This window comes from Sarcophilus harrisii, chromosome 2 (genome assembly GCF_902635505.1).
Source record: "Sarcophilus harrisii chromosome 2, mSarHar1.11, whole genome shotgun sequence".
NCBI lineage: Eukaryota > Metazoa > Chordata > Mammalia > Dasyuromorphia > Dasyuridae > Sarcophilus > Sarcophilus harrisii.
In genome coordinates, this window is record NC_045427.1 from 558,805,220 (window position 1) to 558,831,296 (window position 26,077).

The window sequence follows — 26,077 nt, forward strand, 5'->3', positions numbered from 1 at the left end:
AAAAAATTTTTTTTGAGTCTCATGTAATGGGGGGTGGGGTGGGGAAGGATTCAGTCATTTCCGCCACACCCAATAGGGCTGCCGATTACAATGGCCCTGCCTCTTCCGGACTTCTTCCGCCACCCTCTGGGGATGGGAGAGGCCTTTCCATCGTTCCTGTCGCGTTCAACGCAGCCCGGCTTGCCTCTACTTTTCGTTGGCCGATCGTCTTCAGATGGTTGTGCTAATAGGTGGTCCCGCTTTGATGGACAGGCGTGAGAATCAATGATGGAAGAGCAAGGGACCTGAGCTGAAGGTTGGAATGGCTAAGCGGCCCCCGTGCCTGGGAGAACCCTGGCCTGGGGGCGGTACTTTCTGTAAAGCGGGGCGGAGCCGGAAGTTGGGGCGGGGGGATGAGAACGAAACAGGAAGAGGAGCAGGGAAGAAGGAAGAAGGGGGAAGAGGAGGAGGAGAGGGAGGAGGAAGAGGAGGAGGGAGGCTGTGGCGGCAGTGGAGGAGCAGGAGCCGGAGCCGGAGCCGGAGGGTGATGGAGAGGAGAAGGTTCCTGGGCGGCATGGCGCTCCTGCTCCTCCAGGCACTGCCCACCCCCCTGGCAGCCAGGGCCGAACCCCCCCAGGTAAGAGGAAGAGGGTCTAGGGGGAGGGGGCTGTAGTACCCGAGGGGGAGAGCGGAGATGGGCGCCGCGGTGAGGGAGGAAAGGCGTCCGGAGAGGGGGCTATGGGTGCTTGGTAGGGCAGTAGGAGGAGCGTCCTGAGGGGGTGCTCCAGGACCAGGAGAGGAGGCGCAAAGGGGTCCGGAGGGTGGGCGCCGACGGCCTGGGCAGGCCCTGAAGAAGCTGTGGCTGTAGGGGCAGGGCCAGATTCCGGGAAGGGGCCCTGCTGCCGGTGGGGGGGGACAGGAAAGCCAAGCTTTCGGGGAGGGGCTCCTGGCGCCACAGATTTGAGAAGGAAACTCCTCTTCAGAAGTCGCCTAAGTCACTCCCCCCGTCCCCGTATCCCTATTTTGCAGATGAGGGACTGAGGCCTAAAGAGATGAAGTGACTCGGCCAAGGTCACCACTCTGGTAGTAAAGGCCACTGCCAGGATCTGAACCAGGTTCTTCTGACTCCAAATCCAGTACTCCCCGTGCTCCTCCCGAGAGATCCTACCCAAGGATGCGCTAGCACATTGGTGCTCTGTTAAGTGCAAGGGGGTCCCCGAAGGCGATAACCGCTATTCTGTGAGGGGCCGTTGAGCCACTTGGAGGGAAGGCAGATCGGGCCCTTTAGGTGGCAGGAACCATGGGTGGCAACTTTGGGTCATGGAAAAGCTCTTGTTGCATTTCCATTTGGCGGACAGCTCTCCGGGCAGGGTTGGCTGGTGCTGCGGGGCTTTGGGGGGGAGAGGGAAGTGCTAGTAAGTGGGGTGCCCTGGCTTTTCTTGCTGGGTGGTTTCTTTGCTTTCCCAGCAGAGAAGCTGTTGGTTCCGATTTCAGCCAGGGATGGCATTGCGAAACTGATGGGAGGGGTGATGCTGGTGCCAGCTTGGGTGGGGAGCAACAGGGGGAGTCGTACTTTCTTTGCTTCACATTTGTTACCCTGCGAGCTAGGCAGCTTTCCTCACTTTCTCTTCTCTTGTCGTTCATTTTTGGAAACATACACAAGGAGCATTACAAAGGCAAACCTTAATTTAACTCGTCTGTGAAGTGTCACGGTCAGGATTAGGAGATTTCCAGTAAAAAATACCAATTCTTTGTTTACTTCTTGTTACATTCAAACACATCTTTGCTTGGACTGGGCTCTTCCTTTTTTCTTCCTGCTCCTCATTTTCTGTCTTATGTATCTATCTCCTATAGTGCAGATCATAATGCTCTCCATTAAGTAGGTCATTAATAAGGGTCTGAAACATTGAATGGACAAAAAGATCAGAAAAACCAACTTTTTAAAAATTTTGAGCCCCTCAGTTCAAAGTTGATTTTTGTCTAGTTTACACTTAGATTGCCTCTATTATTGCTTGGTTGTTTCTATTCTGGACCATCAATAGAAATGTCATACCCTACTTCATCTAGAAAAGTTAAATCTTAATTCATTTCAGGGATAGGGAGGAGTGAGAGAATTTTGGGGTCCATGAGAGAATTAAGGTTCGGGCTCTAATGATTGGAATTGCTCTGCCTATGCTGATACAAAAGAATCAATAATTTTGCTTTTACGTTGTAATTTGATTTTCTGAAAATTTCTAAAATTTAGTTCCTAATAATTTAATACATTAGTTAAAGATTTTAGAGAATTGATTTGGGGATGACTCTGAGTCTCTACCACCCTCTCAGGTCTTACTACTTACTAGTTGTCTTCTCTAGGTAGTGTCTTGCTGGGGGAGGGAGGTAATTAATAGTGGAAGGTAGTAGGTTCTGTACTTTTTAGCTGTACTTTAAGATGGAGTAGAGCACCTAATCATGACATTATGGACTAAGTATCCAGAACATTAATCTCATCTATCTGCATCTTGATTTTGGTGACTCTAGGCAGCTTGTTCCTATCATGTTCTTGACAATTTCAGTACTTGTTTTGAGGATAACCTAACCCTTGTACTTTGTTTCAAATGGTTGGATTTTGGTTTCTGTCCAGTAATTTTTATGTATCTTCAGTTCTATCCTAGAAGAGATTGAGTTTGTATAATGGGTAATCTCTTAATTTCCCTGTCTTTCCATCCAAGTCCATTTTTGTATATGTGTCACTGAAACCCCACAGATCAGTGTGTGTATATATCTCCAAGACTTGTGTTTTTAGTTGTAACCTTTGGAATGAAAAGTGCCCAATAATTATTAACTGAATACATCACAGTCTGGTTGATTTTGAATGCTGAGATATTTTTTGTTTGTTTGGTTTTATTTGTTTGTTTGTTTGTTTTTAAAGAAACCAATAAACTAGGGAAAAAAATGCCTCAAAGATCATTTTAGCAGAGACAAATTTCAGGTACTCTTTGTCCTCATTTTAACAAGTGACCTCCAGCTGACTGTCCAAGTTGAGGACTGGTTGTACTACTGGTTGCATCATTGTTAAATGGTAGGGGCATCTCATTGCCTCTTGTCTTATGTGTTGTCAGCTATAATCCTTATTTGCAAATTCTATATCAGAAACATGAGCAGTATTAGGAAACATGTTTTCTCATTATCAGCTCTGCACTAGAACAATTATTTTCTCTGTTCCATCCTCAGAGAAATTGTTCATTTTATAACACAACCTGTCTGGTTGCGTGTGGTTATAGGCCCAGCTTTCTCAAGAGTTGCGTGGTTCAAATGCCTGATTTCTTTAAATTATAAAGAATAAGTAGTTGGCTTTTCTCTTTGGCATTTTGTCTTCACTAGCTCAATTGCTGTTAGGATGATTCTAGTTTTTATTTTCCTTTCCTTTAGAATTGTGTACTTAACTTCTCTGATGTAAATTAAAGAGGGTTTAGTAGTATTTCCCATCGGTTCAGAGTAGTGACCTAATAAGTATCTGAGACCTCATTTCTGGAGTAGCTTTCCCTCTGTCAAATCAGACCTTTGATTTGATTGAGTGATGAAAGCATTTCCTATGTTTTCTTCTCTCCTGCCTCACAGCAGTCTGTGCTTGTTTGTTTTGCAGTTCCTAAATAGTGATTCCATTTCTGTTTTTGTGTATTGTGTTGTCACTTGGATAGTTCTTCCCCTTTGGTATGATCTTTCAAAGAACTGATTCTATTCCATTCTCTTTACTCTTACTACATTCCATTTACCAGAATTAATGGTAATCTAAAATCATCACCTTGTATTTGCATGAACCTTTCCATACAGAGCCCAAGAAAAAGAGCCAGCTGGCTCATTTGCGTTTACAATATTCCTGGGTGGTAGACTGGTAGCATCTCCAATTCTCGGCTCAGAAAAACTGACATCTGAGACAGTGAAAATAACTTAATTCGCTTGATTCAATTCTGTTTTGTAGTTTAGAGGCCAAGTTTTTCTTTAATATTTGTCAATTTAGTAATGGGGCTTGGTGGTACTTCCTGAATTCTTCGTTCTAGTTCAAAGAAAGAACTTTTTAATATTCTGTCTTTAATGATTTCTGACATCTTGATTTTCTCCCTATCTCTTATTTTTGGACAGACAAATCACTGTGATCAACAGGTTTCCTGTGTTTTTAATTATCTTAATTTTTTAAAATGTTTTTGATTATCTTAAATTTAGTTTGATCTTGGATTTGGTGATGTTTGCCACCAGTCAACTTTTTTGTCAGCTAACAACGAACATTTTAGTTCTAAACAAAGCCCACTTTTAATATGTAATTTGATTTGCAAGTTCTTTTTCATTTTCTCCTTTCTAAGTGAATTTTGTCTACTCTTTCTTTTATGTCCTCATTTCCAGAATTGATATTTTTTTTCTTGTTCTTTTTTTTTCTTTGCTGAGGCAATTGAGGTTAAGTGACTTGCTTAAGGTCACACAGACAGGAAGTGTTAAGTATCTGAGACCAGATTTGAACTTAGGTCCTCCTGACTTCCGGGCTGATGCTCTATCCATTGCACCACCAAGCTGCCCCTTTTTTCTTTATTAATATAGGGGGAAAAGTTTTTCTCTTTCCTGTTGCCTTACCTTGGTAAGCCTAATGGCTAATGATTCTGTGATGCTAGTATTATATTACCTAAAGAATGATGTAATTATTTTTTTCCTTCACTGCCATGAATAAATCTCAGCTTTTACATACAAAGTTCAAAGACACTTTTGGATGTTTTCAGATTTTCCAACTCCAGAGATTACTTACTGGCTTCTCCTGCATCGGGGTGACCTTGAAGTGCCAGTTTGGGGATTAGCTACTTTTAGCAGACAACCTTCATTTCCCATACTCTAGAAGTAGGTGTTCTTCAACAATTGTAAGCATGTAGTGTTGATTATTTTCTGAAGATTCTTACATCTTCTCAGGCCCTTCTCCATGCTTCTTAAAGGTTTCCAGGAAGTACTTTCTAAGTTTCTCACCTTTCCACACTTTTCCTGGACCAGATTATTATGCTATGTGGAGTCATTCTTGAGTCTTTTAAGTCACCATTTGTGGGTACCACTTGAGTCATTGATTTCATTGTACCTCCTTCTCCTAATATTTCCCTGTCTCCTGCAAGTACCAGGGGAAGTAAAAAACTGACTTGTAAAGGATGGTGAATGAAAAGTTGGGTTCTAGTCACATTGCCAAAACTGAGGTCTTTTCACTGTGGCCATCTTCAGTATTTCCACTAGGTGGAGCATAGACTGGCCCTAAACATTGTGAACAGGTTTAAGAGATATGGAAGTAACAAAGACATATAGATACACATACAACTTTGGAATATAAGACATGTTATGAATGTTAAATTGGCTTTGGGAAACTCCTAGATATTTTTAAAATTTTATGACCTTGTTTTCTCTTGGTTCTCCTCACTCCCAGGAGAAGGTAAGGACTTTGCTCATTTTTTTTGTGTTTGTTTTCACTGCTTGGCATTCAGGCAAGATAGTAAGCTCTTTACAGATGTTTTTTTTTTTACTTATTTTTTCTTCCTCCCTGATTGACTTATCAGTCTTGTAGGATTTATATCCTTATCCATGTCCTATCCTTTAAACATGAATGTACCCCAAAGCTTTGTTTTGGGACTCCTATCTCTACATTATTTCTTGATAATCTCATCTTCAGGTTTCAGCTGTCATCTCTGCAGGTGACTCCCAGATCTGCCCTCACTTTTCTCCTGAACTTCAAACCCAAGTTGTAGGTGGCCTTCTTGACATCTCCTCCTAGTTGCCTCTAGTTCTTCCTCTTAAATGTTCGTCTTTGTCTAGGGCACTATTCCTTTCAGTGCATCCAGGTTTACAAGAAACATAGTGAATCTTCCCTCTCTCATACTACTCATCCCAAACCTGCGTAGCCAATTAATTGCCAAGTCTTATCCATCTTATCTCTACAACCCATTTGTCTTTTTCCCACTACCACGCTCATCACTTTAGTTAAGTGTCTTATCCTTACTTGCTTAGATTATTGTAGTAATCTTCTAATTGGTTTTCCTTCTGGTCCCACACTTTGAATCTGTCTTCCATACAGCTAGCAGATTGTTGATCCTCAGTAGCTAAAATGACACCAAACACCTGTTCAAGGAACTTCAGTGACTTCCTGTTATTTCAAGATTAAAAAGCAAATTCTACTGTTTGGCATTTTTAAAACTTCACAGTCTGGCCCCAACCTCTCTTTCTTAGACTGATTTTACATTATTGTATCTAATGTAGTTTACATTTCAGCCCAGCTAACCTACTTGATGCTCCCTGTGTATGACATTCAATCTCCAGTCTCCTTTGTTATGTTTGTCCCCTATGAAATGGTCTCCCTGCTTCTGTCTTCTGACAAAAATTAAGGATTCCTAGCTCAGTTCCAAGTTCCACTTCCTGCAAAGAGGCCTTCCCTATTTTCTTCCATTGTTTCTCCTTCTTTGAAATGACTTTGGCTTTATTTTGTATTTGTTTATCTGTGTATTTGTTGTTTTCCTCCAGTAGAATGAAAGGTACTTAAATGCAGAAAAGACTTTATGTATTTCTGATATAGCACAATGCCTGGCACCTAATGGATGCTTGATAAGTAAGCAATGAACTTACTTTTCAGTAACATAATCTAGCTTTGATTTAATCTGATTTTGATTTTTCTCTTTCCATAATTTATTTTGTGGAAAACTTGGTTGTCTTTTGGTACAGTTTGGTGACATTGTCGGTCTCCCAACAGGTGTTGATTCAAGATATCAGGTGTTTGTTTTTGGAAGTAGATAAAAATAAAAATTTAGAATATTATAAGGATATTTGTGGTTTTGGAAGCATAGCTTCTAGAATGAGGAGTTATGTTGGTTTTCATCTTTAACTATTAAACATCATAAATCTTATGTCGTAATTTTATTCATTATGAATTTTCCCAGATCAGCAGTATGTTTAGTATATCAGCAGCTAATCTGGTATAAAAAATATTCATGGTTTTCACAGTACTGTTTTTCATTCAGTTTTCTTATCTATTCCCCTTATTTAAGATTCCACTTACCATTTCTACTCTAATTGAAAAAAAAAAAAAGGAAGACCTATTTTGTGAGGTTTAAATATTATTTTCTTTATTAGTGGTCCAGTTGGGAGAAGAATTGCATGATTTGTTTTCCCTAATGAGAAGTTGAAGAGAAATATAGCATCATATAGAATTTGCTTACAGAGGCAAATATGAAATCCATCTTGGCACTTCCTCTTTTTTTTTTTTTTTTTTTTTTTTTTTTTAATTAAACTCTTCAGCCTTTTGATTTCAGACTTAGAAGTTTTTTTTTTTTTTTTTTTTTTTTTTTTAACTACACCTGGCTAGGCTGGATAAGGTTGTAGACAGATTCTTGTGTGAAAATCAGTGCAAGGAACAACATGACTTTCTCATTGTTTGCTTTTCTTGAGTCTTATTGCTGCTTCTGTTGTATATGTTTCTTAATCTTCTGATTATATTTCAGATTGAAAGTTTTGTCTCTAAAATTTTGTCTTGATATCCCCATGTTCAGTTTAGAGGGGAAAAAAATCTGTTGCTTCAAAGCCAGCTTAACTTCCAATTATGAATGGAAGGGCACTGTCTTTGCCACTTCATCTGAAAGTCTTTTTATTCTCCTAAGAGAAGTAGGGCCAATTTAGGTCAGATGGGGTTTGGGCAAAGTCTCAGAGAGGAGCAGGACTAATGATGGTTATACAAATAAAGACATTTAGACTTTAAGAAAGGTGGCTTGCTCTTCTGCTACTTAAGTTAAGCCTAAAGTCTATTTATCGGTGGAAGTTTGGAGTGCTATTCTGGGGTCCCCCAGGCTAGAAAGTATGCTAATGACTTTCTCTACTATATGTGATTATATCCTTTTCTGCTAGCATTTTCTAATGTTTCCACTCATGCTGTACTAAAGAGTGATTGGGTAGGTAGATTTGTGAAGCATCAATTTGGGATGTAACCTGTAGTTCTATAAATTAATATTAATCTTAACAGAGTCATTGTAATAACTCTCAGAAGTGAAACGCATTTCAGAAGTTATTTCATCCATCCCATACTTGAACAGGAATTCCTTTTTTGGAATTCCCATGCATGTAGTCACCTATCATATGGTTGAAGACATTCATTGTTAGGGAATTCAGGTTAAGTTGAGACAAAATTCTGTAATGTATATATAGATTATTTTGGAAAAGATTTTTATTTTTGGCAATTAGATCTGATAAATTATTAAACTCCTTAAGTTATTAAATAAAAATTCCATTGTAAGACTCTCAAAATTACCTAGTAACTAGTGTTCCCTGAACTTTTCTTATTTTAAAATAAGTATAGAAGACATAGATTTGTTTATTTATGAGTGCTTTGAACATAATATGTGCTTAATAAAAGCTTACAGATTGATCATTATCCTTAAATTTCCTTTGCATTTAGTATATATTTTTGCTTAGTTCCTCTCCTTACCCGCCGCCCCCCCCCCCCTTTTTTTTTTTTTTAAATAATCAGTGACTGGAAGGATTAATGTATATTCTTCCTTATCTATTACGGAGACCATTTACTGCTTTTGGTGAGGGAGAAGAGAGGGAAGGGGTAGGATGAGTATGTGAAGAGCAACCAAAACCAAAACCTGCTCTTATCAAGGGTTGAAAGAATGTTTCAATTAGATGTGGAAAAAAGCAGGGCTTGATTGGCCCCTCTTCCTCATGTCAGGCATCCGGATAATTTAAGCCTTTTAGTATACCCTTGGATGACTTATGCCTGACCTAAAAGGTGTTTTGGAATGTCAAAACAGTTGTAATTCAAAGGCTTGAACTGCTGAGACAGCTTCAGGAAATAGTCTTCACAGAATGAATGGAAAACTCAGAATTACATTCTAGTTTAAAGGAAAGTTTACCAAGGTAATACCTTGGAATGAGCTCTGAATTACAAGTTAGCTTTAGGGTGTAGTTAGGTTTGGCTTTGTCACTTACTGACTGTGTAACCTACCAGTTCACCTGACTTCCCAGAGATTCTGTGCTTTCATCTATAAAACTGGAATAATGGTGCTTGCCTTGTCTATCCTCAGGGTTGATTTGAGGATCAAATGAGATAATGGATATAAGAAGTGCTTTGAAAATCAATATGCTATACAAATAGTCATAATTATTATTAAACTTTCTCCTCAAAAGTCCTCCAGTGGCTCATTGTGGGGTAGGGATGATCCTAAGTTCTGAAACACTGTGCCAAAGAATTGCAAGCCTAGCCAGTTCTAACTTGAAACGGTTCCAAGGACAAGCCTAGTAACAGTTTGTCAAAGGACCAATCCCTGTTTGGAGGGGCTCATCATTAGAAGACTGACAAACTGGGATCCTGAAGGGTTTCTTGGAAGCAGCAACTCTTGGAGATGATTAAGGTGTAAAGAAGGGAAATGATGCATCCTTCAAGTATTGAAATGTATAATGGCTTTCACTTCGCACCTTTTTTTACTCTCTGGAATAGCTTTGAAGTAGATAGGGCCTATATAGTTTCATTCTCTTGTGTCATCAGATCATATCTAAGCAAGATTTTTATTCTAAATAATCCTTAAAGGTTGATTATTAACCCTACTCCTCTCCTTCCCCCCCTCCCCCCATCCCTTTCCTGTTTAGAGCTATATAGAAAGATCAGGGTATATAAGAAAGAATTAGGAAACTGGAGTTAGGAAGGGGGTAATTAGGGGTGGGGGTTGGGGAATAGGGCAAGCTGACCTTATTATTTCTCATACTGGTGAGGATGGTTGGCTCTTAGTCTCAGTGATAACAAATAGTTTTTTCTTTGCTCTTCTACTTCCGTCGCGATCCAGACCCCATCTTGAGTAATTTATGGTGCTAGTTAGCTTTATATTGTTTATATACCTCTCTGTTGTGTAGGAATAGCTGGATGTGGGAAGATTAGTAGCCTGCAGATCCTATAGCCGGTGGCACTGTTTGGAACCATTGTGATAGTCTCTGTTAGCTAGGCTATGAGTTGCTCTGTGTCAGGAATGTCACTATAGATATTGCTGCCCATTGTCTTCTCTTGCCCCTCTTTTTTGCCAATAAGCCATATTGGATTGGGCCAGGCACAACTTTGGGCAGCCCCATCCACCTATTTTCCTGCTTATACGTACGTAAGTCTTTTCTGCCAACATAAAATTTATTTTAAATATATTTTGTTGGTATCTTTTGTTTTTATGTCACCTGACTTTCCTAATATGTCTTTCCCTTTTCTCTCCCAGAGAGACATTACTTATAACAAAGGAGGGAAAAAACTTGGTTCAATAAAACTAACCAACACATTGAAAAAGACATTATAGTCAGTCTGACATCCTCATGGTCTTCAACCACTGCAAATAAGGGGGAGAATGTGCCTTCCCATATTTCTTATTTGGGAACAAATTTGGGCAGTATTATTTTCCAGGCTTTATTTTTATTTTGTGGTTATTTTTTGTTCTATTTTGATGTTAATCCCTTTTCATTCATTTATATGGCCTAGTTCTGCTTTGGTTTGCATTAGGTCATATGAGAGTTCCTCACTTCTCTAGTTCAGTAATACTCCATTACTACATGTACCCTATCTTGTTTAGCCATTCTTTAAATCTTAAAAGTTTTTTCTACTTGTGAGCTGTTTTTGCCTGAGAGATTTTTACACAACTCTGGTTATGTAGGTATATAAAATAGGTATACAAATCAAAAATGTACTGATAACAAATCATGAAGAAATTTATTTAAAAACAATTTTTTTTTTGTATACATAATATTTTACCATTTGTTAAAATTGAAAGCAAATTGATACTGATGAGGTGGATGTGCTTATTTATTTTTACATAAAGAATTAAATCTTGGCAGAATATTGGATGTCTTTTACTGTTGCCAGATTTTTCACAACTCCCACATTCACTTACATGACCCCAAATGAGGTCATGACCTTTAAGAACTTTTGTTCTAAACAAAGGACTATTTACTTTTTTTTTCCAATTCTTTGCTACTACAAAAGGTGCTGTTCTAAAAATTTTGGTAGTCCCATCATTTTTGTCATTGTTCTCCTTGGAGTATATGTGTAGTAATGGACATATTCCTCAATGCATGGCTAAAGTAACTATAACTATTGTGGGTCTAAATTTCCTCAACTGTAAAATGAGGGTAATTATAAGTAGTTATAAGACTTACCTCTCAAAGTTGTGAGAATTGAAGAAAATAATATTTATAAAGCACTTAGCACAGTGTACTTAATAAAAGCTCTCTCTTTTATTTTTTTAAAGTCTCTGGGTTTAATGTATTGATATTTTAGTTATTTTCTTAGCATAATTCCAAATTGATTTCCAGAATAGTTGGGCCAGTAGACAGCTCCACCAACAGTATATTAGTAGGTGTTTTTTCCCCACAACCATTCCAACATTGATTATCCCCATTTTCATCATCTATATTAATTTGATGAATGTAAGGTGAAACCTAAAGAGTTGTACCTAAAGTTGTTTTGATTTGCATTTCTGTTATTAGTGATTTGTAGCAGTGTTTCATCTGATCATTAAGAGTTTTCATTTCTTTTTTGAGAACTGTTTATATTTTTTGACCATCAATTTTTGGTGAATGCCTTTTGGTCTTATTAGATGGCTATGTGTCTTGCTTTATCAGATGCCAGCATTTCCTCCCTAATATACCACTTCTCTTGTTTGTTTATTTTCTTCATGACAAAGATTTTCAATTTTTTAAAATCAAATTATGTATTTTATCTTATGATTACTTCTATTCTTTGTCAGCAATTTATCCCATTGTCACAGTATAAAAGATATTTCTTGTGGTTCTCTTATTTTTTTTAATCATATGACCTTTAATATTGAGGTTACATATTCATTTGAGTGTATTGTAGTTAAGTGGTCCATGGTGTTGGCTTACTTTTTATCATTCCCACTAGTACAAAGTTTAAATAAAAATGTATGGTGAAACAAGCTTTTATAATAATCTGGAGAACCAACTCTTCTTATTTGAGCTTCCTGTCTAAGTAGTAGTTGGCTTTGATTAATGTGTCTACTCCTTGATGAAACTTGTCTTTATCCTATTCTTATTCTAATTTTTGGCCTTTAGAGTTTTTCACCAGGAGACCCAAAATATGCCTATTGGAGATGGTCAGATCTTAAATCTTGCTGGTCCTTGGACGCATTATCTCTTTTAATTTGATTTGTATTATTTACATGGGAAGGAATATCAATCATATGTTTTCGGTATAAAAACAAGGCTGCCTTTGTTGAAACTAAAGTGGTAACTTTAGGGAACAACTCATTAATTATCTGTGATAGCTAACTCTCAGGGGCATCTTTTACAAGCTAGTATTGTCTCTGAGAATAGAAACAAAAACTGGTTGTCAGAGTTATAAATTTTTGTGGACCAATCAATTGTCAACGGCAGAAGGATTTTCAGTTCCATGGCATGTTAAAGTGGAAAGGAATCGAACAGAATGGGAGAGAGAACAAAGAAGTTGTCCTGTTTCAGTTTTTGTTCTCTGTTTCTCTTACTTTATTCAGGCTTTTGTGAGTATGCCATTGATGAGAGGCCTCACAAATTCTGCTTTTCTTTCCCTTCCTCCTTCCTTAAAAAGAGAAACAAAGCAATCTAACTTTATTATGTACGACATAAATGGGAAGAATGATGTGGCGAAACATCTCACAAAGTAGAGGAATTCTTTTATGTCCTTTTTCTCTTCTTAGATCTGTCCTATTCATGAGGAGTGTTCTTACTATGTGGCAGGAGAGGGAGGAAGCAGAACAGGTATTCTGTTAAGTTAAATATATAATGAGAGGTAGCATGGTAGAATAAGTAGAAAGTCAGGACAGCTTGGCTTCAGAGACTCTTCTTACACATACTTGTGGGTCCTTTGGTGAGGATTTTACCTCATGGTGACCTAGAGAATTCTTTTAGAACAAACAGGAGACTATCTGCATTGGTAGAGGGATTTCCCTCACAAGAAGTTCCTCATATCACTCAAATCACAAGTCATTCAGTTCCTCTAAAATTACATTGTATAAATGTGTGTGTGTATGCATATATGTAGCTATACATCATATACATAAGTTAGCCTTCTACTTACCTTGAAGGCTCTTTCTATTTTTCTGGTTTCCTTCTACCTTTTAAACCATATTTTTCAGCACTCCCTAGTGTCTTAGGGACGTCTGTTCTAGATAGACTGATCTTTCTTCATGGTTTTCCATGTATGCTTTGATTAATATCTTGTTTGCTTCCCACAGTATTTTCCCCAATGTTCAGCTTTTCCACAGTTGAGGCCCAGTTCAAGTTGTGCTATGATGTTTTCGCTGCTTGTTCTAACTCATGATATGTTCCTTCTTTGATTTCCTGTACTTAGGACTTTTATCCAAACTACTTATTTCATATTTAATTGTATTGCCTCAGAACCATCTGTATTTTATATGCATATAATTTCTTTCTCCAAATAAGTTGGAATCTACTTGAGAGGAGTATCTTTTTCTTTTTTAATAACATTTTATTGATGTCTGTTTTTAGGTTTTTTTTTTTTTTTATATATATCACCATAGTTTCCCCTAGTATTATTTCCCTTTGTTTTCCCAGAGAACAATTCCATATAACAGATAGAGAAAAAAATAATTATGATTGATCAATATATAGAAAAAGTCTAAAAATATGTGGAATGACATTTTTGAACCTCCCATTCCTGTACAGTGGCAGATCAGCTTCTTTATGTCTCATATAGGATTGAATTGAGGGCTGAATATATAATTTAATTTTAATGTTTCCTAGGTTTGTTTTTAAATGTTTCCTGGAAGAATTAAAGAAATGAATAACTCTATCTAACTAAACATAGGTGGGATACCCCCCTTCCCCAATCTGCTTTTACTTTGTTTTTTTTTTTTTTATTTTTCACTCTGTTATATGGCCATACAGAAAGTAATATCTCAGGAGAGGATTTTGACTAAGATTCCATCCCAGACTCTCCACCATTTCTCATTTTTTTGCCTGTGGAAGAGAAACTAATTGATGTGGAAGTAATGTTTCTTGGTGTACATTCATTCTTTTATGAAAAACTCTGTGATAGGAAAGTTATAGTAACCTGTCTTCATTTCTTCAGCAGAGCCAGTAGTGACATGACAGCAGTAGGTGTTTAGGGGTTTCTTTTGGAAGGGGAAGTATTCTGTGGCAAGTTACTTACCCTATACTGCCCTGCAAATGGGAGATGTTTGCTTGTTATTGCATCAGCAAGCCTGGCCCACATCTGTATTGGCTCAATCCCGGTACACGCATACTGCCAGTTTTTCTTAGTTTCTTGCAGCCAAGGAATTCTCAGCATCAACTGCCTTTCCAGTCACCAGAGCTAAGTTTTGCAAATCTAGTCTTCCTGGGATTAGAAGAATCCCTTTGGCATTCCCACAACATGATTACTTAAGAGTTTGTTGGTGCCCAAGTAAAGCTTAGTCTGCATCTATTATCACACAGGTGGATTTAGTGTTTGCTTTTGAGTAGGCCCAAATGAGAAAAATTTCTGAGTAGCTTGAACCTACACTTAAGTTGTTAGCTGTTTTCATTCATTTTTGTTTAGTTTTGTACATTATAGTTTTAGGCTTGCTTTTAGTGGAAAAAAAAATACTGAAATTATTCTGGAAAGTTTTGATAGAGACTTGTTGGTATTGTTTAATTTGAAAGTTTTCCACTTTTTCTAGATGTTCTTTTTGTCCTTGCCTCCTGGTCTACACTCAAAGTCCTTGAAAAACTTAGGCCAGTATGGATAATCTTTTCTTTTCAAAATCCTTGATTGCTAAGTAAATCTTGCTAGTGTTGAGATATACTTTTTTCAAATAGCGTGTAAATCAAATGTATGTGGATGGAAAAATCTCAGTATCTCAGTGTGTGGGGGGAGGGAACAGGGATGCAGATATTTAGGATCGGCATATTTTCCATAGTCCTTTTTGAGTGGTCAAATGGGGAACTGTATATGGAACAGATTGAAAACTTGGCATTTTTTTTCCTTGAAGAAAATAATGTATTTATTTATTTTTTAATATTATTATTATAGCTTTTTATTTACAAAACATGCATGGGTGATTTTTCAACACTGACCCTTGCAAAACCTTCTGTTCCAAATTTTCCTCTCCTTCCCCCCACCTCCTCCCCTAGATGGCAGGTAGTCCAATACATGTTAAAATATATGTTAAATCCAATATATGTATACATATCCATACAGTTATTTTGCTGCTAATTGGATCTAGAAAGAAAAAAAAAAACCTGAGAAGAAAAAATGCAAGCAAACAACAACAGAAAGAGTGAAAATGCTATGTTATGGTTTACATTCAGTTCCCACAGTCCTCTCTCTGGGTGTAGATGGCTCTCTTCATTACTAAACAATTGGAACTGGTCTGAATCAGTTCATTGTTGAAGAGAGCCTCGGCCATCAGAATTGACCATTGTAAAGTCTTGTTGTTGCTGTATATAATGATCTCCTGTTTCTGCTCATTTCACTCAGCATCAGTTCAAGTTAAGTCTCCCCAGGCCTCTCTGAAATCATCCTGCTGTTCGTTTATTACAGAACAATAGTATTCCATAACATTCATATACCACAATTTATTCAGCCATTCTCCAATTGATGGACATCCACTCAGTTTCCAGTTTCTTGCCACTACGAAAAGGGCCGTCACAAACATTTTTGCACATGGTGGGTCCCTTTCCCTCCTTTAAGATCTCTTTGGGATATAGACCCAGTAGTAACACTGCTGGGTCAAAGGGTATGCAGTTTGTTAACTTTTTGAGCATAGTTCCAAATTGCTCTCCAGAATAGTTGGATCCATTCGCAATTCTACCAACAATGTATCAATATCCCAGTTTTCTCACATCCTCTCCAACATTCTGCATTATCTTTCCCTGTCATTCTAGTCAATCTGACAGGTGTGTAGTGATTATCTCAGAGTTGTCTTAATTTGCATTTCTTTGCTCAATAGTGATTTGGAGCACCTTTTCATATGACTAGAAATAGTTTCAATTTCTTCATCTGAAAATTATTCATATCCTTTGACCATTTATCAACTGGAGAATGGCTTGAACTATTATAAATTGGAGTCAATTCTCTATATAGTTTGGAAATGAGGCCTTTATCAGAACTTGACTGTAAAAATGTTTTCCCAGTTTATTGCCTTCCTTCTAATCTTGTCTGCATTAGTTTTGTTTGTAGAAAAACTTTTTAACTTAATATAATCAAAATTATCTATTTTGTGATCAGTAATGATATCTAGGGTTTTTTTTGGTCACAAATTCCTTCCTCCTCCACAGGTCTAAGAGGGAAACTAGCCTATGTTCTTCTAATTTATTTATAATATCATTCTTTATGCCTAGATCATGAACCCATTTTGACCTTAACATGGTATGTTAAGTGTGGGTCAGTGCCTAGTTTGTGCCATACTAAAAACTTGGCATTCTCTTACTTATTAATCTTACTCATTTCTTCTCAAGAATGGGGTCAGGCTAGGGAATTTGGAGGCTGAGGGGCCTGGTTTTGGCTTCTTCTATTCTCTAAAATATCAAAAATCTCACAGATTAACAGTCTTGGGACCTAGTTCTGGACTGTTAAGAAAGTTCATTTCTATTCTATCTCTTTTCCTGATCCATTTAGCATAATCCATATTTTGGGGGATTTTGATTCCCTTAGTGTTGTGAACTTCAGTCTCTTCCAATACTATAATTTCTCCCAGAATTGGAGATAATATTTATCATCTCCATATGTAAGTTGTCCTCATAGATTGTTGTTTTCAACCAAAGGAGCCTTAAAGAAGGAATATATATATCATAATGAAAAGATAAGTGTGCCTTTTACAGGTAGTTTATCATAATACAAAATTAGATGTTAACATTTCTATTACTGTTTTGTTTAGGGTGATATGAACTGGGGGAGAAGAGAAGATGAACTGGACCACAGGAGTAAGCCTATGAAATGTTATAGGGATGATGAACAATTATAAAATTGCTACATTTGTATAGAACATAACTCAATTCAATAATAAAAAAATAATAATTCTATATGTATTTTCCTTTAAAAAGAGGTTAGTGAATTTAGCATTGTTTGGTAGTTTGGTAGATTGCTAACTAAAGTTATTTGGAGAAAGATGTGACCTATCTATGGCATATCATGGATATGAGCCCAGATTTCTTACATAAAGGATCCTTTTTTCAAGAGATAAGAAATTGCTGATGTTTATCCTGACTTATGCATTCCAAAGCTGACTCCAAGATCTGTCCCTAGACAGGGCATAATAAAAGGTGAATCAGTGTGTGCTGTAATAAGGTTTGTTTTCTATTCACCAGTCCTTTTTTGTCATAAGACTGTCAGTATAAAAAACCCTTCTTTTCTTTTGTATGTATATAGAATATTTTTTAAAATTTTAATTTTTTTCAAGTAATAAAAATCTTCCATCTCTCCAATCTTATCCCTCATTGAGAAAGAAAGAAACAATCAAAACAAAACAAAATCCTTTTATAAACGGGGCAAGACAAATCAGATCCCCAATTTGGCACATTCAAAACACACACCCACGCACACCCACACACACATATTCACATAAATGTGTTTATATGACATTCACAAAGGGATGTATATGTATGTATGTATGTATGTATATCGGTACTTTGAGTCTGTGCTTCTCTGCCAGAAGGTAAGTAGCTTGTTTCATTATGAGCCCTTTAGAATCATGATTATTGGTCATTATGTTGATCAGAATTCTAAATCTTTCACAGTTTGTCCTAGTGATGTTATGATTTTATAAATTATCTTAATTCTGCTAATTTTGTTCTATGTGAGTTCATACAGTTCATTCTCATATTTCTCTGAAATAATCTTCCTCATCATTTCTTATAGCACGATAACATATTCTTATAACATGTTTAGCCATTCCTCAATTGATAGAGACTCCCTTAGCTTCCACTTCTTTGCCATCCCCAAAATTATTGCTACAAGCATTTTTTCTATATCCATGTTTCCATAGCTTTCTTTGATCTTTTTGGCATATAGGGAACATAGTAGTGGTGTTTTTAGGTCAGAAGGTATGCTGAATTCAATAACTCTTTGGGCAAGATTCCAGATTGCCTTCCTGAAAGGCCAACCCAGTTCACAGTTTGTATAGAGTGACTATTAACTCTTTCTGTTCAGTTTTTCATCATTTCACTGAAGGACAGAATTTATTGATGGAATCAAAGTTTTGAGTGGTACATAAAACAACTAATTGATTACTATTCTTGGAAAGTGAGATGTAGCTCATGAATACTTATCATCATCATTCATTTGGTACCTAGGAGGAATACCAGCTACTGCACTGATGGTAAATGATGCTGTATTAGGGCTTATGAATTTCCCACAATTTGTTAGCTATGATTCATTTCCCCAGGGAGAGCTTGGGATAGCAATATTCAACCTCACTACTCTTACTTCCATAGACCCTAGCATAATGCTACTGTCATGAAGATCCTTTTAAAGTAAATCTCTTTTGTATATTATTTTATTTATAATATTATATATGAAACTATAATATATAAAATACTTATGGTAGATGGTAAAAGAAGATAAAACATGTTGTGATAAGTGCAAAGACAGCTTTTAGAGCTTGAACAATTTTAAGAAAACAAATTTGGATTTTGTAAAATTTATTTGGCAATCTGATACATGTAGAAAGTTCCTGTCTGATAATCCAAGCTAAACTATAAGAATAGTTGTGTTACACTACCATTGCCCCTGGTTGGGAGCCTGGGTTTTGGTATTTGGGCATTAATTGATTTGGAAATAAGAGGGCAAAATGATTGCCACGTAGAACTGGTAGTAGGTACAGAGCTGTTTGCTCTCCACAGATGAGAAAAATTGGATTCAGAAGAGAAATTTTTAAGATAATGAATATTTCAGAAGCAATTCACAGTTTAAATTTAGTCTTGTGTTTTTCTGGCCACTTGGAAGCCATGATGGGACTTGCTGTACCTCTTGTAAGGCAAGTGAAGAAAGACATTGGCATCTTGTACATGCTCAGTTTGTTTATGAAATAGGAGCTCCCTGGGGAAGAGAGGACCTTAGAAGTCAGTGTACAGATGGAGCTTAGCTTTTAGGGTCTGGGTTACATAGACACCATGGTGGAGATAAGGTACTTTCTAATTTCCTTATGGCTGTTTCTGTACCAGCACTTTGGAAGATTAGGGTAGGATTGGTAGCAGCAGTGAAGGACTTGCCACATACCATAAGATATTACTTTTTTTTCCCCTTAAAAAAAACTATGATGAAAGAATTCTTCTTGTAACTATTGCTTAACTTCAAAACAAACTTTTTGTTTGTTTGTTTTTTAGGAGAAACAATGACTCAATTAACTCTTATCCAGAAACTTGATGGCTTTTTGTAGATCTGAGAACTTTATTTGAAGTGTTGATTTTTCCTAAACTGTGGAATGCTACTGAGACTGGAGTAGTCCCTGACTCTGTCATGTTGCAGACTTAAATTCTTCAGCAGAACCAGGGTTGGCAGCTACCTGGGCATCTTCAATTTACAGCACATCCTCAGTGGTGTTCTGTAGCAGCTGTCTGAAGTGTTGGGTTTTGTTTTTTTTTTTAATGTACTTGAACTGATGTCATTTCCCCTTTGGCAAATGGTTTGAAGGCTTTGCTGTGTCTGAGAGATGTCACGAGAAGGGGGGAGGGGGAGATAGCAGGGAATCGGGAGTGAAGAAAGCAGGAGAGAGAGAGGGAGGCTGCTTGGTCGATCCCAGTGCTGTTTACTTAATATTCTTTACTAAGAAAGTCCAGTTCAAATAAGATTGCAGCCACAGTCTGCTTGCATTAGATGAGACATGGTTGTTAAAGACCAGACCTTTAACTTATAAGAGCCTTTTGTTCTTAAACCTAAGTGTGTGGACGATGCTGTTGCAGGATGCCTTTCCTTTGGGGTCTTAGACAGGTAATTCCATTGGTTTTGTGTTCTGTGTTTGGGGAGGTAGGGAGGGAGGAAGCTTGTTACTGTTTTGGGTGGAAGAAATGTTTTAGAAAATGTCTCCCAGTTTGTGTCAGGTTAGCTTCTACACAATAATTTTTTTCTTTCCCCTTACTAGTGCTCACTTATACTCACTCTCAAATCCAGTCTAGCCATAGACAGTTTTTAACTCTGCCACATGCTACTTTTTGATATAGTTATAATAGTGGTAGTCCTGCAGAGCCCACAAAAAAAAAAAAAAAACTGGGTTGTGACACCTTATGAGGAAAGGAGTTTGGGTAGTTGAGGGAGAGAAATTAGTAATAGGCCAATAATGAAAGCCCCTCCTCATTATTTATTTGACTGCCTACCTGAGACACAATCACAGTATACATTCTTAGAAAAGGTTCTCTCTGAAACCATCTTTCTTTTGAAGTCCCAGGGTATGTATTAGTTCTTGTTTACAACTTGTAGTGATGATACTGGAGCTTAGTGGCCACAAGCACGTGTCAGGAAGAATGATGTGGAAGTGGGCACAGAACACTCCTAGCACTGATTTTCCAAGCAGGTGATCCCCAGTTGCAGAGACCAGAAACAAATTGCTTTGTAAATTGCTGTCTGAAGAAGCAGCTCAAAGTATAGCTGGTAAGAGGGAATGAGCAACTTACTGTCTGCTGCTGCTTCCAAGAATTTGTCCAAGGGCTTTCTGAGAGAATCCAAAGCAGGCCACCTCCCCTCCCTGCCTTACTCCCCTTTGGTCTGAAAAGCATGGCTTATGGGAATGTGTAACTCTAACCATGTTCAGAACGATGAAGGGCAGGTCAGAACTGGACTCGAAGCTTGAGCTGTGTTCTTTCCCTTGCCTGGGATAAGCAATATCCACAGAAAGACAGAGCAGTAAGAATAAACCAGAAGAGTTTAAAAGTGAGGCAGTGAACCTTGGATTACCTTTAGTTCTTTATGGTTTTCATGAGAAAGATAAATTTTTGAGAAGTTTGAAATAGCTCAATTGAAATTGATATTATTGTTAATTTTTGGTAATGTTTCTTCTGAGACAGCTAACAGGCAAGTGATGGTGTTGACATTCTTCTGAACTTCCCAAAATAAAAAAAGTGCCTCTTTTTTCAACCTACAAGAGAGAGCAGAGAGGTCATGAGCCTAGGTGGCTCTAGTCGAGTCCAGTCTAGTCCAGTATGCAGCAGATGGAAATCCCCCAGTACTTTTTCTGATCTCCAGCGAGTTAAGACACAAGTAAGTGCACAAAGACAAGATGACTAAGTAGGCTGCTTCCTCTGGAGAGAGAAGGGAGGCTGGTGGTCCAAAGCCTGTAGCCAGGGGGAAAGTTGTATTTTATGACGTTTGTGAAAGCCATTTGATATCAGTTCTTATTACCTCTTACTATACAGAGAGTAGAACCTGGTGGCTAAGGTATGGTAGGGAATTCGTGGTAAGTTCTAGGAATGTGTATGGAAGGTTTTTTACAGCCTATGAATTCAGTTTCAGATGATACTTCAGTTATCTCCATGTAAAATCTAGGTTTTTGGAAAAAACAAAACTGACAAACAAGTTCACTTCAGCACACATCTGTTATTAAGAAAGTAGTTCTATTTTTGATACAAATGTGAAGGCTGCTACTCAGTGATTCAAAGCAATAAAAGGTCAATTCAATATAAGATTTGTCAGGGGAGTAGGTCAGTACCTTGCCTTCCTGTCTGTTAATAGACTTCCATGGATTAAATGAAATAAATAATTAGTAAGGATTCTCCATCTAAAGCATGTCTTGTAGGTCCAGCATTTGTAAGGAGAAAATGGACACAAGACTTTTCTTAAAAGAAATTCAGGTGTTCCATCAAATTTGATACTATGCCTCTTCTCCTGGGGCTTGGGTTGGCCAATCCCCAGGATATCTCAAGACCAGTTCTTCACTTTGAACTTTCAATAAATATTTGTTGATTGTTTGCTATCTTTTGAGGACAGTGATAGGTATTATAGGATTATATAAAGATGATTTAGGCATGTTTTCGCCTGCAAGGAATTTATCTTACTGTTTAGATAAGTTTTGGACAGAAGAAATGTTTTAGAAAATGCCTCCCATTTTATCAGGTTAGTTCTCGGTTGGCAATTCCCACTCTTTCCTTCTTTCTCCTCTTTGGTACTCAATTCCTTATCTTCATCCTCAATTCCACCTTAATCAGACTATTAAGTGCCTTAAGGGATTGTTTCTTTGTACTTGTATCCTCAGTATCTAGCACAGTACCTCACATGTAGTAGGTATTTACTTAAATGCTTATTTGATAAGAATCATAGGCAAACAACTATGAGAAATAAAGGAAGGAGAATTCAGCTGGGAGAATCAAGGAGGTCCTTATGGAGCGATGGTATTGGAGTATCAGTAATATCAGTTGTTTTTCTGCTTTTGTTGTATAGTGGTTCAATTAAGTGAGTTTCTAGTGATAGGATAATGGTTCAGCTAGGTAGAATATCTTACACAGCTCACCTATGAAATGTTTCCTTTCACACTGAAACTACTCTTCCCCTGCCAAAGCTCCCAGAATTGTTCAGAAGCAGATTTCCTGAGGCCAGAGGTAAATGGGTTATGAAGAGGCAAAGGAGAACCAAACAAGACTGGCTATTATTGCCTGTGATGTAACTTTCCCAAGAAGACATTTATATTCCTTTATCATAAAGAGAACATGGAACTTTTTTGTTTCTTTTTCTGTTTTGTTTGCATCTTCTAACGATTTGCTGCTCTTTTGGATTATTTCTCATGAATGACCAGGCTGATTCTGATTGGTAATTAGGGCAGCAGATCCTTGTAAATCAGGGCTTCTTAAACTTTTTTTCCCACTTCTGACCCCTTTTTGCCTGAGAAATTTTTATATGATCCCTGGGTATATAAAATAGGTATACATAGATTGGTAATAAATCATGAAGAAATTGATTTTAAAACAACTCTTTAGTAAAGATATAATTTTGCCCTTTGTTAAAAATGAAAGCAAATTTGCATATTAATGAGGATAGATATACTTATTTATTTGTATATAAAAATTAAATCTTGGAGGAATATTTGATACTTTTAATTTTTCATGACCCCCACATTCGTTTACGTGACCACATATGGGGTTGAGATCCACAGTTTAAGAAGCTTTTTTAGATCACAAGCAAGCAAACTTACAGTCTGAAGTTATGTATATATACTCAAGAGTTAAGAATTTCTTTAAATTAAATTTTTTTCTAAATGTTTTCATATTTTTAAATGCAATAAAACTTTTGATTTAAAAAGGTAAAAACTATTCTTAGTTTGCCTGTTGTACAAAAATAAACGGGGGCCTAATTTTCTGGGCAGGGTATAATTTGCTGATCCCTGTTCTAGATTAGAGGTGTGAGTCATATTCTGAGGCCTATGAAACTCCTGAGTGTGGCTCTAAATCATAACTATATGGTTTTATATATATATACATATATGTAATAGTGTTTAACAAATAAAAACAGGGTACAACACATAAAATATTAATTTGTGGTTTTCAAAGCCAGTAGTATATGACTGCAGAGATTCATTTCTATTTCAGTTTGACACCACTGCTCTAGGTCATCAAGAAATATCAAGATAATAGCTATGATTGCCCACATAGCCAGAAAGTATTAATGTTTTTTCTAGGAAAAAAGGAAAAAGTAAAGTATGCAGTATAAACATCCTTATTTTATGGAAGAGGAAATGGGGCAGGAGCAGTACATTGGAAAGAGAGCACTAGATTTGGAACTAAAGGGCTAGAGTTTGAATTCTTTCTTTTGACACATATTGCCTGTGTGATTCAGGATAAGTCAGTGAAGTTTTTGGCCCTTATATTCCTCATATGCACTTTGAAGAAATTGGACTATGTAGCTTCAAAGGTCCATTCCAATTTTAAAACTAGACTCCTCTTGCTACTAAAGTCACTTATGAAGAACTACACAGATAGAAGTTGGATTTGAAATTGGATTGTTCCGACTTCAGGTCTGTCACTTTTGACTCTATCTCAGTGCATATGGTATAGAGTTTATCGGACTAAAACATGGTGGTGTTTGCATTTAATCTCCTCTAGGGAGCCAGAAGATGTTGAGCTTGAGGATTCTGATTTTCAATTGGCTGAGTGCAGGAGATGTCCAGGCTATCCTAAGGAGGACAAAACCAGTTTGGGTCAGACTCTAGATAAGCAGTAGGATTGGGACTGGGAGGGGCCCCTGTGCTTCCAGCCTGGGGTACATAAGACTTGATGTCAAAACTAAAAAAGAAAGAATCAACTGGCTTCTGTGGTGCTCTCCCTTTTTTTTTTTTTTTTATTCCCCTGAGCTAGAATGGAGTGCTAAGAAATCAAATTGTGAGTGTTGTGACTCAATTGGGCTGACTTTCTTCCCTTGAAATTCTCTCCTCTAAGGTAGAATCAAGTGCAGTGAGAATCTGAGGTTGGAGAGGACTTCGATAAAATGCAAACAGATAGCCAAGAGGATATTGTTATTTGCGCTACTAAAGGTTAAAGCCCAAATCTTAGGTTGAATTTCTTTTTTTTTTTTTTTTTAAAGTCCTTTAAGTAACACAACTTTCGAAAATAGATTCTTCTCTTCCCCTGCCTTTAAAAAAATAAAAAGGAGAGACAGAGATTCCAACACTAGTCCTTTTGGATAATATATATGAATTCTTGAACTCCAACTATGTCTGCTGAAAGAGGCTATTTTAGAGGCCCAAGTCTTGTTTTTCATCACATTCCTGTTATCAAAGTAAAGAGAATTCAGTTGACTGAAGAGTTAGTTACTCAGTGGATAGGAGGAATGTAATTGCTGATTTTGAAACTTTAATCCTGGCTGGAGCCAAAGAAAACAATCACTTCCTCCAGCAATAACCCATATGTTTAATATTCCTCTCCTTTCCCTTTCCTTGGAAAGGTAAATATGCATCCCATAAAATATGACAATTTTGCCCTAGTTTTTAAGCTAATGCTACATTAGAAACTCTTTCCCCTTACTCCCTCATTCTTTGGCTCATAGATAACAATGTTAACAACTTTCCTCCTCTTCCTCTCTAATATTAAAAAAATTTGTTCCAGAACTGCTTGACTTTTTGCTGATTTAGATTTAGGAGTATTAAATTGAAATGGGTCCTATTCTGTTGCTAGCTGCCTTTGTGGCTTGCTTTGTTGAGCCTAGCCAGCACGGAACCTTGAACTTCATAAATTGCCTTAGCTTCTTGTGGCTTTATCTTGGTGATTTGAACCTGGTGATTGAATGTTGCCTGACTCTGAACCATTTTCCTCCTCTAACTAGGAACAAAGTAGACATGTATTAGGAAGTTTTTTTTTTTTTTTTTTTTTTTTTTTAACATTGTCCCTAGCCAAAGAGAGATAGTTTCAAGAATGTCAGAAGTGTCAAGTGGAGGGAAAATATGGATGGGGCACCTTTAATTCAGTTCAACAAAAATTTACTAAGTGTTTTTTGGGTATATTTTGATGGCATAAGTGGTTTCATTGGTAGCATTGATGTACACAGATAAATAATACACGTTAGGTGTTGATGCAAGGAGGCAAAAGGATACAAAGTATTATAAGTAAATTTGAGGAAGTAAGCCAATTCCTTTATAGGACCTGCTTGGACTGAATTTTACATATATGATTGGTTCCCTCAGGATTCAGTCCAATAGAAATAGCTATTTTGTTTTTCAAGCCCCTTGACATTATTATATTTAATTAGGTTTAATGAACCTACCCCCAAAAAGGGCCTCCTGGCTCAAAGTCCTATTTTTTAAGCATTGAACAGTTTGTCATGTGGTTCTCATTTAGTTTGGAGATCATAGTTTAGCTACTAATCAGTACTTTGAAAGCTTCTAGAACTTCACTATGGAACTAATGAGTATGCCTAAAATAGGAACTATCACTAAAATTAGGTGGATTTCCAGACAGATTTTAAACCTCTACTTTGTTTGATGAGGTTCTAAGTTTTAGGAAACAAGCTTGTGATTTGCGTGGTTCTTACAAGCTTGCTGTTCAGTATTTGGAACATCTCATATTAGGGTCAGAGCATGCAGAAATAGGCAGACTGTGTTAAGTGCATAAAAGGGGCACAGATGAAATACTGGAAATGTTAAGGAAAAGAAAGAAGGACCACTCAATTTAAGAGAAT

At 37.2% G+C, this 26,077-nt stretch overlaps 1 protein-coding gene across 2 annotated transcripts in view; it reads left to right on the forward strand.

The window, feature by feature from the left end:
* The first annotated feature begins 429 nt into the window (after nt 1-429).
* Nucleotides 430-26,077, forward strand: part of WBP1L (WW domain binding protein 1 like) — a 62,152-nt gene continuing 36,504 nt past the window's right edge. The window contains exon 1 of one of the 2 annotated variants that reach the window (XM_031955766.1): nt 430-616. In XM_031955766.1, coding sequence (XP_031811626.1) covers nt 527-616 — 90 coding nt within the window. In that variant the 5' untranslated portion in view covers nt 430-526. Of the gene's footprint in view, nt 617-18,517; nt 19,916-26,077 lie in introns of those variants that run through there. The other variant, XM_031955767.1, reaches the window with a different exon arrangement.